Source organism: Ctenopharyngodon idella, chromosome 1, assembly GCF_019924925.1.
Source record: "Ctenopharyngodon idella isolate HZGC_01 chromosome 1, HZGC01, whole genome shotgun sequence".
NCBI classification, from domain to species: domain Eukaryota; kingdom Metazoa; phylum Chordata; class Actinopteri; order Cypriniformes; family Xenocyprididae; genus Ctenopharyngodon; species Ctenopharyngodon idella.
In genome coordinates this window covers 8,508,724-8,520,464 of record NC_067220.1, presented here as the reverse complement: position 1 = coordinate 8,520,464, position 11,741 = coordinate 8,508,724, and the positions used below count along the sequence as shown (strand labels likewise).

General features: G+C 36.3%; 1 protein-coding gene across 3 annotated transcripts in view; it reads left to right on the top strand.

The window, feature by feature from the left end:
- Positions 1-8,574, top strand: part of cpo (carboxypeptidase O) — a 29,284-nt gene extending 20,710 nt beyond the window's left edge. The window contains exons 1-9 of one of the 3 annotated variants that reach the window (XM_051908885.1): positions 29-180; positions 3,328-3,388; positions 3,471-3,572; positions 5,562-5,666; positions 6,249-6,365; positions 6,466-6,559; positions 7,098-7,300; positions 7,390-7,474; positions 8,174-8,574. In XM_051908885.1, the coding sequence (XP_051764845.1) occupies positions 3,380-3,388; positions 3,471-3,572; positions 5,562-5,666; positions 6,249-6,365; positions 6,466-6,559; positions 7,098-7,300; positions 7,390-7,474; positions 8,174-8,439 (981 nt within the window). In that variant the 5' untranslated portion in view covers positions 29-180; positions 3,328-3,379 and the 3' untranslated portion in view covers positions 8,440-8,574. Of the gene's footprint in view, positions 1-28; positions 181-2,917; positions 3,074-3,327; positions 3,389-3,470; positions 3,573-5,561; positions 5,667-6,248; positions 6,366-6,465; positions 6,560-7,097; positions 7,301-7,389; positions 7,475-8,173 lie in introns of those variants that run through there. The other 2 variants (XM_051908871.1, XM_051908880.1) reach the window with 2 other exon arrangements.
- Positions 8,575-11,741: the final 3,167 nt, after the last annotated feature.

The following is an 11,741-nucleotide window of genomic DNA, read 5'->3' as shown; positions in this document are numbered from 1 at the left end:
TGAACTATACTTTGGGCTTTAGAGTTCCCAGATTGCTAATGGCACCCATACTGTCATAAATTCATCATTATTTACGTTGATAGGTTAAGCTCTTTACACAAATGGCTCTCAATGATGGAAGAACTCTTGTTGTTATTCTCTTTCATGGGCCGCTAGTTTGTTTTGCTGCTATTTGTTTGGGTGAGTGCTTTAAATGTTACTTGTAAAAATATTTTCTTTCTTTTCTGATTTATAAACATGAATTAGTGACCTAATGACTACATTAAATGTACATAAGTGAATGTATACAGACAGCACAGCATTAACAAATAAAGTGCATGTTTGAATCAGGACATGCCAAGTGATATTTCACCAGGGTTATTTGTCATATTGACAAATCTGTGGATATCCAGCAGCGAATATATGTAGCTCCAACATTCATACAGTTTTTTCGTTGAGTAATTTCATTCAGTTAAGTCATGTTAATTCACCCTGCCAAAAAAATGATTGACTGTATTACATAACAGACATCCCTGTAGTTCTTTTGAAAACTATGCATACAGGCAATCAAAAGTTTAACTGTCCTGCCCTGAAGTCTCATTAGATGGTACTTTGATATACCATGACACTATAAACTTCTTCAAACACCATGGCATTACCAGGAATAAACATTGTTTATCCATGGTAATTTTTATGGTAATACCATACTTTTGACTTTATTTTCACAACAACAGTATAAGGAAACTATGTAAACAATGCACAGAACTATGTAAACAAGCTAGACTCGTTAACAAAGCTTATTAACAGAAACGTCTCTCTCACACACAGTAAAACAGCAGGGGTTGCTCTGTTTCTTGTCTGAGAGCAATGTGGATCTTTTTCCCAACATACCAGACACATTACGATGACCATGCAGGCATGATATAACTTCCATGCACAGCTTGTGCAGAAACAAAGAAACAAAAGACTGTCTGAGCAGTATTGCATTACATAATTAATTCACAAACCTGTTTGAATCTGCAGCTGCGGTCTGCCTAAAATGTAATTTAACCTCTTATTACTACTCCATATTCCATGATTTATAATTACAAATATTCTTTTGACAATACGACCCACTTGCAGAAATGAAAGTTTTATTTTGTTAACTGAGAATTTTCTTTCATTTTATTATCATTTCAGTGATTTCAATGATACAATACACATCCTGCCACCAAATTCGGTGAAAGACAGTAATGGACAGAAAAGTCTGTATGTGGTCTCTAAACACATTAAACTGTAATAATAACTATTATCAGCTGGACGCAAACTGGCATGAACAGCATGTACCGAGACATTTCCTGTCCCAAAGAGTCGTTTTCTCATTTGGATTTAAAAAAATAATAACTACTTATGACGCTGCATGCCAAGACATCCACCAAAACACACACTCACACTGTGCTTTTAGCCTTTATCTTTTCTCTACACAAGTGATGCTCAAAGTTTGTGGTTTCCTGTCTAAATTAATGTTCATAAACAGAGGTCTGTTACTCATCCTACCCAAAGCATCATGTTCAAACTGCAGCACGGGGCCTGAAATGTGCTAGTGACAAAATCAGCTGAAGGGAGAAGGATTTTATGAGTGTTTCTTTGCAAAGCTGCACCATAATTAACTGTGTAAACTAATGGATGCTATCCAATAACAACAGCAGACCTAAATTGCTCTGTCCACCTACTACTTTCTGTTTTTAAATCTTTACTAATTGATTTAATTTCATTCTCAAGATTTTTTTTTTTTTTTTTTTTGCCTGCTGAAACCTTATGATTAGTAACTATAATGGATTTCATAATATATGTTCACTTGTTATTTAATAATATAGTTTATTTATTTTAAAAATAAAAAACAAATATTATATAATACAATTATATTGATATTTTTATTCAATTCAATACAGCAATTTCTTATTCAATGAAAATATGGGCAAAAAAAAACCTTCTGTAAAATGCTTTAAACACACCTCTGTCGCCATCTAGTGGTTGTATTCCTTAGAAAGACATACTGCTATAGATTATCAATGGCTTCTGTTTCAGTTACCTGTATTGTTTGCAATATATTATGCCTTAATGTATATCTTGGATATGACCCACTATGAATTTCAAATATTTCAGTATATTTAACTACACTTATTTTTACACTACAAAGCTTGATATTAGTACCACCATTATTTTCAAAAAATAAAATGATACTTTTTAACATAGCGTAGACCTCCTCATTTAGCAGCAAGCTTTTCAAAATGAAAAGAAAGAAAGCAAAAAAATTATGATAATAATTCTAATAATAATATTAAAAATAATAACAACTATCCATCTATACATTCCCCAATTTTGAAAAAAAAAAAAAAAAATGTACTAAGCATTGCATCCATAAAAATGAAAAGTCATAAATGCAACATTCATGACCTTTTGACCATTGGACTGCTTCTGTTTATAGGATGTCATATAAAATATGTCATATCACAATAAAATGATATAACCTTCAGTGCTATAATGATGCCCAGCCCAAGGAAAATACTCATTATTGTTGATAAGTGATTGCTGAATATATACAGATTGTCTATATGATGTTAAATCACTCAGATGTCATTACTGATGACGTGAGCTGATGGCTTGTGGACATAGTGCACAGTTTGAACCCGTCACACATAACAAAACTTCCGAAATATCATATTACCAGATAAAGTACATGAGCTGACTGCACAGTTAAGGTTAATCACGGAAATTTCTAGTATTTATTATCACAATACCCTGATTAATAACAGTTTTAGACCAGATTTACGATAAGTTTGATGCTAAAATTCTGCTTCGAAATGCTGTACTTTTGGGTGGGGATAAATGTCTTGGGTTTAAATATTAACACAGTTATCTGTGCATCTCTCGCTCTCAGTTGAGGTGTTGTCTGGGACTGTATCTCAATCATATGGGGATGGCTTTATAAGTCACTGTCAGACTGTACTAGGTCCACACTGTCAGGTTGAAAAGAAGCTTGGATAACAAACAGAACCATGCAGGGCTCAATATTGCCTGTTTTGGTGATCCTGGCTCTAGTGGCCCAGGAAAGGTAAGATTTTAGGGTTATGGCATTGCCTTAATGGACTCCAGAGGTTGAATTAAGAACAAAAAATTAAGTTTTGTTTGAAAAGTTCTCATTCTAGATCATTCTGTGTAAATATCTGACATTAGGACATGGGATACCCTTTGAATGCAAAGACATTTGGATAGATAAGATCTGTCTTTTTTTAAGCATTACATCTGATGCATAAAGAGCCTGCTTTTCCGTCATTTGAGTCAGTAAAGTATTTTAATACATTACAGATTGGCTGGTGGACTGGAACACAGATCTTATGACTACACAAAGTACCACACCATGGATGAGGTGAGATTATCCTGTACTTGCTGCTGTTGATTCACATTGATTGATTGATACATTTATTGACCCGATAAATCTCTCCACACAGATTTCAGACTGGATGAATCAGATCGAAACGGAAAACCCAGACGTTGTGTCCAGCATGACGTATGGACAAACTTATGAGAAAAGGAACATTAAATTACTAAAGGTACTATCTGTGTAGTGCAATACTCCATTTGGTATCAACAAATAAAAGACAGAGGATGCGTCTGAAATCGTATACTTCCCTAATATATAGTAGGCAAAAAACAGTATGCAGCAAGAGTAGTATGTCCGAATTCACAGTACTAATAAAAGAGTAGGTAAAAAGTACTCGGAGGACCTACTACTTTCGGCAAGATTCTGAAGTGTGCATATGATGGATACTTTACTATCTCATGAGGCCACAGGAGAAGATTTGTGAATGAAAGTGAAGCGACGCAACTGACGCTGGTAGGGTCACATGATAATAACACCATGGCAAATGTAGTGCGTCCAGATTTCCTTCATACTACACACATTCATACTATACAATACTTTTTTAGTGCTTGTGTAACCCCTATGTTCCTACTTGCCCCGCTCTATGCGGGACTTGAACTTGCGTCTCTGGCATGGGAAGTGGACGCGTTAACAAGGATGCTAAAGACTGCATTCTCTAGCGTCAGTTGCTAGTGCACCTCTTAAAATCAGGGGAGTGAGGTTTATCTGCACAGCTCTTACTAGCTTGCCTTCGTTATACTCACCCCCCTAAACCTCACTCCCATCCGGGTCACGGCACCAATGTAACCCCTCCAGTTCTACTCGCCCCGCTCCGTGCAGGACTTTAACCAGGGTTTCCGGCATTGGAGACGGGCACGCTAACAAGGATGCTAAAGACCACAGTCTCTAGCATTAGTCACCAGTGTGCCTCTTGAGATCAGGGGAGTGAAGCTTACCTTCACAGCTCTTACTAGTTGGCCTCTGTTACACTCACCCCCCTAAATAATGGTCATGGCACCAATCTAACTCCTCTGGTCCTACTCACCCCGCTCTGTGCGGGACTCGAACTGGCGTCTCCAGAACGCGAGGCAGTCGCGCTAACAAGGGATGCTAAAGACCGCGGTCTCTAGCGTCAGTCGCTACTGCGCCTTTTAAAATCAGGGGAGTGAGGTTTACCTGCACAGCTCTTACTAGCTGGCCTCCGTTATACTCACCCCCTAAACCTCACTCCCATCTAGGTCACGGCACCAATGTAACCCCTCTGGCTCTACTCACCCCGCTCCATGCGGGACTTTAACCGGTATCTCTGGCATGGGAGGCGGGTGCTAACAAGGACGCTAAAGATTGCAGTCTCTAATGTCATTCGTCAATGCACCTCTTGAGATCAGGGGAGTGATGTTTACCTGCACAGCTCTCACTAGCTGGTCTCTGTTACACTCACTGTGAAGGTGATTTCACCAAGTACATGTTCCAACAACATTCCAATCAACCAATCAGATTTGAGGGACAAATTTACAGTTTATGTCAAGTTTTGGCTTACAACCAGGGTTAGGTGCTTCAACATCAGTGTTATTCACCTATCATTTCCCTCTGATATTAGGGATAAGTTATGGGCAGGGTTAGGTTTAGGGATAGGGATAGATTTAGGACTAAGTTTTCAGACAGGAATGTTGTTCTAGGATCAACAAAATATGTTGATCCAGGAATATGTCTTACTTGCCAAAATCACAGTGACCTACACTCACCCCCATAAACCTCACTCCCATCTGGGTCATGGCACCAATGTAACCCCTCCGGTCCTATTCGCCCTGCGACGTACAGGACTTGAGTCGGCGTCTCCAGCATGGGAGTCAGGTGCACTAACAAGGATGCCAAACACCGCAGTCTCTAGTGTCAGTCGACAGTGCACCTCTTGAGATCAGGGTGATCACTCGCAAAGAAAGTACTAAATAAGTACCTACTCAAGAGAGTATGCAATTTCGGACACAGCCAGAGTGAACTTCTTGCCAACTGGTGGATTTCAACCAACCTAATCATTGTATTTATTAGGCACAACTCAGATTTCATGCCCCGTTCTGTGGTGAACCATCATGCAAAGATAATATTACAAGGTACATGAAATAATGCCATGGTATTACCATAGTACTTTCTTGTTCATTTGTTTGAATCTGATATGCAGATCGGCTTCAACAGCACCACACCAAAGAAAGCCGTTTGGATGGACTGTGGGATTCATGCCAGAGAATGGATCGCTCCAGCTTTCTGTCAGCATTTTGTTAAAGAGGTGAGACTTTAGTACAGGGAAGTTATTATGAATTATGGCACACACCTGACTTGTTATTCCCAAAAATATGACATCCATTACATAACATGACAGGCCATTGTTTATAATGTACTGCCTCTGTCTGTGAATGCATTACCACTGCTGAGTTTAAATGTTTTTAGGACTCAGGAACAATTTGTTATCCTAAAAATGCTCTGGATTTGGATGCTTATGTTACATTCTTGTACATATGAACTACAAAAAAATATGTGTAGAGCTTACAAATATTGATACTGCTGATTGATAATGGATGTGAAGCTCCTATTGTAGCTTGGTCACCCTGATAATGATACAAGGGCAAGAATTCACAAAGTCATACCATTACAAATGCTAAATAAATGAAACGGCTAAATAAGACACGGGTGTGCACAATAAACAATGAGAAGTGAGTGACACAGTATTTTGTGTGGGCAAAATAAAGTAATTTTAAATCATGCATTATTTTTATGTGGTTATAAGAGTTCAATTTGTTAATAATGCTTTTAGAGAGTTTATATGTTTCTCCACCTATACAACTTTAAACTGTTTTAATGCCAAAAAAAGATCCTGGGCTCCTACAAAACGGACTCGAAGGTGAACACATTGTTTAAAAATCTGGACTTTTACATCACCCCAGTGCTGAACATGGACGGATATATTTATTCCTGGAAGGATAACACAGTGAGTTTCATCCATTCGAGTACTTTATTCTGACATATTAAATGATATTTGATGATCATGTTTTCATGTTTTTAGCAAACATATGTGATGTGTTTTAAAGACTAGACTATGGAGGAAGTCCAGATCACCAGGCACTGAAAACTGCACTTGCTTTGGCACTGATCTCAACCGCAACTTTTACGCTAACTGGGGGAGTAAGTAACTTTTTTCTTTTTGCTAATAATTTTATGGTTTTAGTTTCAGTTAACTATAATAAACCACATGAGAGTATGAAATATTCACAAGCAATTTGCCAAAATAATTTCCAGCACTGAAACAAGTTTAGATAACCGAATGAACTGTTTGGCATCTGAAAAATGTAAATATCAGCTATATATGAGAGATAAGGGTTATAAAAATGATATAACATCCACAGATGACTTAACAGCACTCGGTGTACTCTATTAATCTTGTCTTTCCTACATTCCCACCCTCTACAGGTTATAGATTCCAGGCTTAAGGTGGCAGAGATAAACCTAATGTTGTAATAGTAAACAAATAAAAAGTTACAAGGATAACCCATCATTCTCACTTGCTGTGATTTTGCAAAGTAGCTGTCAAGCATGATATAGCAGACATGCAACCAATGCTAAAGTAGCTGATAATATATTTTTTACACCTACATTGACGTAAGTACTGTCAAAAGCATCACATCATGATCTAGTCTATTTCTATTTGTCTTTGTTCGCATAGTGGTCGGGATCTCCAGGAACTGCTGTTCAGAGATCTATAACGGTCCGACTGCTCTGTCTGAGCCAGAGGCCAAAGCCGTCACTGACTTTTTGGGAGCACATCAAAACCAAATACTCTGTTATCTCACCATCCACTCGTACAGTCAGCTGATCCTCGTCCCTTACGGGCACCCCAACATCTCAGCACCCAATTACAATGAACTGGTAAGTAGAAATAAATTAGGATTGGGAGCTTTCCAGCATACCGCACATTGTTTCAAATGAAATATGCACGTCTGTCAATGTGTCTGCAGATGGAAGTAGGTCTCGCTGCGGCTAAAGCCATCAAAGCAGTTCATGGGAAGAGCTACAAAGTGGGCACTTCCCCTGATGTGCTGTGTGAGTATGTTTACAATGATTGAGAAGAAACTGTTCTAATCCACATAATGGTAATCCCTGCCCATGGCGGCTGCCATTTTGAAATCACATGAGCAGCCAAATATTGTTCATTTTATCCTGGTAAACTTTACATTATTAGACACGAAATATCTGAAAATACTGTATTTGTTTTACAATGGCATTGGTAAGCAAAACTTCTGCTTTTGTGTGATGCTGCATTTTATTTGTGTCAATATCAAGTAGAGATGCAAAATACTGTATATACATATCTATGAAAGCTTTTTTCCGCCAAAGAATAAAACAATTTAAAAGATAATTGTGATGTTTTATCTCATAATTCTGACTTTTCTTCTCAGAATTGAGCGATATAAACTAGCAATTGCGAGTTATAAAAGTCAAAAATGCAGGATATATTGTAAAGAAATAAAGTCAGAATTGCTTGCAATCAGAATTGTGAGATATAAACTCAGAAAGTCCAGATATAAAGTTACAAAGTCCAGTTCTGAGGAAAAAAGTCAAAACTGTTTATATCTCTTGATTTTGTTTTTGCTGAATTTTTTCCACGAATTTCAACACACTACTAACTGCACATTATGAAAATAATTATTTGCTCATCCGTATTGGCCTGTCGCATCACCCAGTGATACATAAAATGAATGTGAGTTATCACTTGTGAAAATGCTTTCATTTTCTTCACAGATGCGAATTCCGGCTCTTCACGTGATTTTGCCAGACTCATAGGGATCCCATACTCCTTCACCTTTGAGTTAAGGGACGAAGGGCAGCACGGCTTCATTCTACCCGAGGATCAAATCCAGCCCACATGTCAAGAAGCTTACCAGGGTGCAATGTCCATCATAAACTACGTCCATGATAAGAATTTCAAAAGTGCAGCGATTACAGTCACAGCCACATTGTGCACAACACTGACGGCCCTATGGATCTCAAGCACTAGTGTGTTTTAAAATGGATTTTGTCACATTTTTTGTTGCATTATGCAATTTTATCGTTTTAGATTTTCTTTTATGCTTAAATAACTGTGCAGAAACCACATGGTTTGATATTTCACTGTGGAATGTAATAAAATATTTTTAAGTGTGGCTTGTGTTCAAATACTTTTATATATTTTAATATAGATATATAGACCTGTAACCAAGGAAGCAGGGAAAATTAATTTAAATAATAAAATAATTAATAAACAGAAACATACAACATTTTTTAGCATTATTATATTAGTGAGAAATTATTTGTGTTTTTTAATATTTATCGCAGAGCTCCATTTGTCCAGCTGATGGCAGTATATACACAGAAATCACTGGTTGAACTCTTGTATAAACTGCTGTCAACATCAACAGCATCAGATAAGATAAAACAATAAAGGTATAACTAAAGAAAAGGGACACAGATCAGTGCTTCTGGGACGGATCAGACATTCCTTCCACAACCGCACAGAAGTTAAACATATCAGAGAAATGAGTGATAAGATCTCCCTCGTGTCAACCCTGTACACACACAGAGGCCAGCTCTAGACTCACTGAAACTCCTCTATTTATCACTGACTGACTGGATGATAAAGAGAACAGAGATATGCCCTGTTCGTGATACTAACAATTCCCAGAGAGATCAAGATGGAAGATACAAAGTATACCTCTCTTCAGTTCACTTGGACCAAAGGTCAGGGGGTCAACCTTTTTTTTGCAGTGTTGGTCCATTGAATTCAAGCCAAAAGCCAACAAGGACATCAGCTATGTCTGGAATGGAATATTAGTGCACTGAGTACTGCATACTGTCCACTATATATACTATAAACTGCCTATGTGTGAAACAGTATGCATTTTGTAGTATGCTATTGTTTAGTATGCAATTGTTTTGCACATAACTTGTTTAATTTTGTGAGCGTTGTCCAGTTATTATTTTGCAAATAAATGGTTTAAATCCAATTTTGTGAAAACCAAAAATTGCATAATGTGCACAGCATATATACTGCACATATACATAGTATGAATAGTATAATAGTACTGGGTACTACTAATGGCAAATTAAATTAAATTAAATTAAATTAAATCTAATATATATATATATATATAGTGTATATATTATTTCTATAAATGTAATCATAAATTTTAGTTGGTAATAAGTTCTAATTTGGTTATTTTTAAGGTTGTTTTAATGAATTATTAATTAAGGTTATTTTTATTAACCAAATAATTTTTTTTAGAATTTGGTTATTTTTAAGATTATATAGATTTAAGATTTAAATCTAAATTTATTTATTTAGATTTAAGATTATATTATAATGAATACAAAATGTAGTCATAAATTGTTTTGGTAATAAGTTAGATTTTGGTTATTTTTAAGGTTTTTTTATTAACCCAAAAATCTTTAAGGTTTGTATATATATATATATATATATATATATATATATATATATATATATACACACACACTATTATATATATATATATATTCAACAGAAAAATAACCTTAGAGATAACCAAATTATAACTTGTTACCAACAAAAATTATGACTAAATTTTTTATTCATTATATGTATAGAAAGATTCGAATATTAGTTGCAGTCTAAAGTGAATTCTTCAAGCGAATCATCTATATCATAAGAGTTCAGCTGACAGAAAAGCTTGGGAACCCCTGATCTCATGCAGCAGACGTTCAACCTTTACCCGCAGCTATTGAACCATGGCACCACCACTATACCCTCATGAACTAGATCTCCCAAAACAAAAGTCAGGCCATTGGACCGTCATGAGAAACAGTCCCTCTCAGAGACCTCTCAATCTCCATTCCTGCGCTGTGGTGGCCCCGTATGAGAAAGACAATCTCTGTTTGGAGGAGCAGTGCTGGTGAATAATGTGCATGAGCGTTACAGTCCCAACAACAGCCATCCATCATAGCTGTGTGCTGTGACATGAAGGTAATATGATCGTCCACTGGGCTCCAGCCAGATCTGTGAAGAGACGTTCGGAGTGGTGAAAATAGAAGTCAGACTTGACGTCTCGTGATAGACGCACAGCTGGGCTTGAGTTTTTTCACTTTACTTGTCGTTCGAAGGCTATAGAAAGCATTTTTAACATGACTGTGGTGGGAATGTGCTGTACGTTAATGTGCAACATTAAGGCGTATTCATTAGTCAACGTCAAAACATTTAGTACACGCCGTTTGTCATGATGTATCTACTGATCACAAGAATGTGATTTTTGGATCGTAAACTCATAGCTAAACCATAAATTGTAACTAAACCTATTACATTTAAATCACCCCCTCAGGAATGTTTTTTTCTTTTCTTTTCTCTCTTTTATATCTCAGGAGACTTAACAGGGATCTTAGTTTTGTATTTACAGTAAGTATAGACTCAGACTGTCTCTCCTACATTCTTTTTGAGAAATAAAAGCAAACAAAAATCAGAAAATCATTGACATACAGCAAGAGTACATATATAAATTTAGAAATTATGATTATGTACACCACTGTTCAATGTAAAAGAAGTCTCTTATGCTCACCAAGGCTGTATTTTTTTTTTTTTTTTTTAAATTAGAGTAAAATCAGTAATATAGTAAAATATTATTAAAATTTAACCCTCTGGTACTGTTCGCGTGATGGTCAAAAATGACCGATTTTTTTATTTATTTATTGATTTATTTTTCAGTTAAATGATTGCACTATATTTTAGTTTTATATTATTTTTTAATTAATATTTTGTATCTCGAATGCTTTGGAGCACAGACTTAAAGGTGCAGTAAGCAATTTCTGAGAAACGCTGTTGAAAGTGGATCAGACCGAGTACCAAAACAAACTTGTAGCCAATCAGCAGTAAGGGGCGTGTCAAATCGTTAGGGGGGAGGTGCCTGTGCTGCATAGTGTGTTTGTGAATTTGGGGCGGAGCTATCAAGATAGGGGTGTGAAACTTTTAAGTTTGTTTTGGTGAATTCAAATATCAACAGAGATTTTCAGAAATTGCTTACTGCACCTTTAAGTTTGGTCTCTTTTTAAAGACACACTTGGCAAATTATTGCTGAAGTGAAAAAAAAGTTTTAAAAAGTGAAATACCATTTTCAGTTTTTAAATGAAATATATATTTTCCAAAACACTCTTTACTCTGAAACTGTGAGAAAATCAAAGTCAGAATTATAAACAAGCTGTGTTCCAAAATTGAGGTTGATATCTCAAAAAATTAGCTTTCTGTAAGAATTTGTTTGGGCGCAGTACCAAACGTTTCCACTAGATGAAATTCATCTCTCGTTCATTCCCA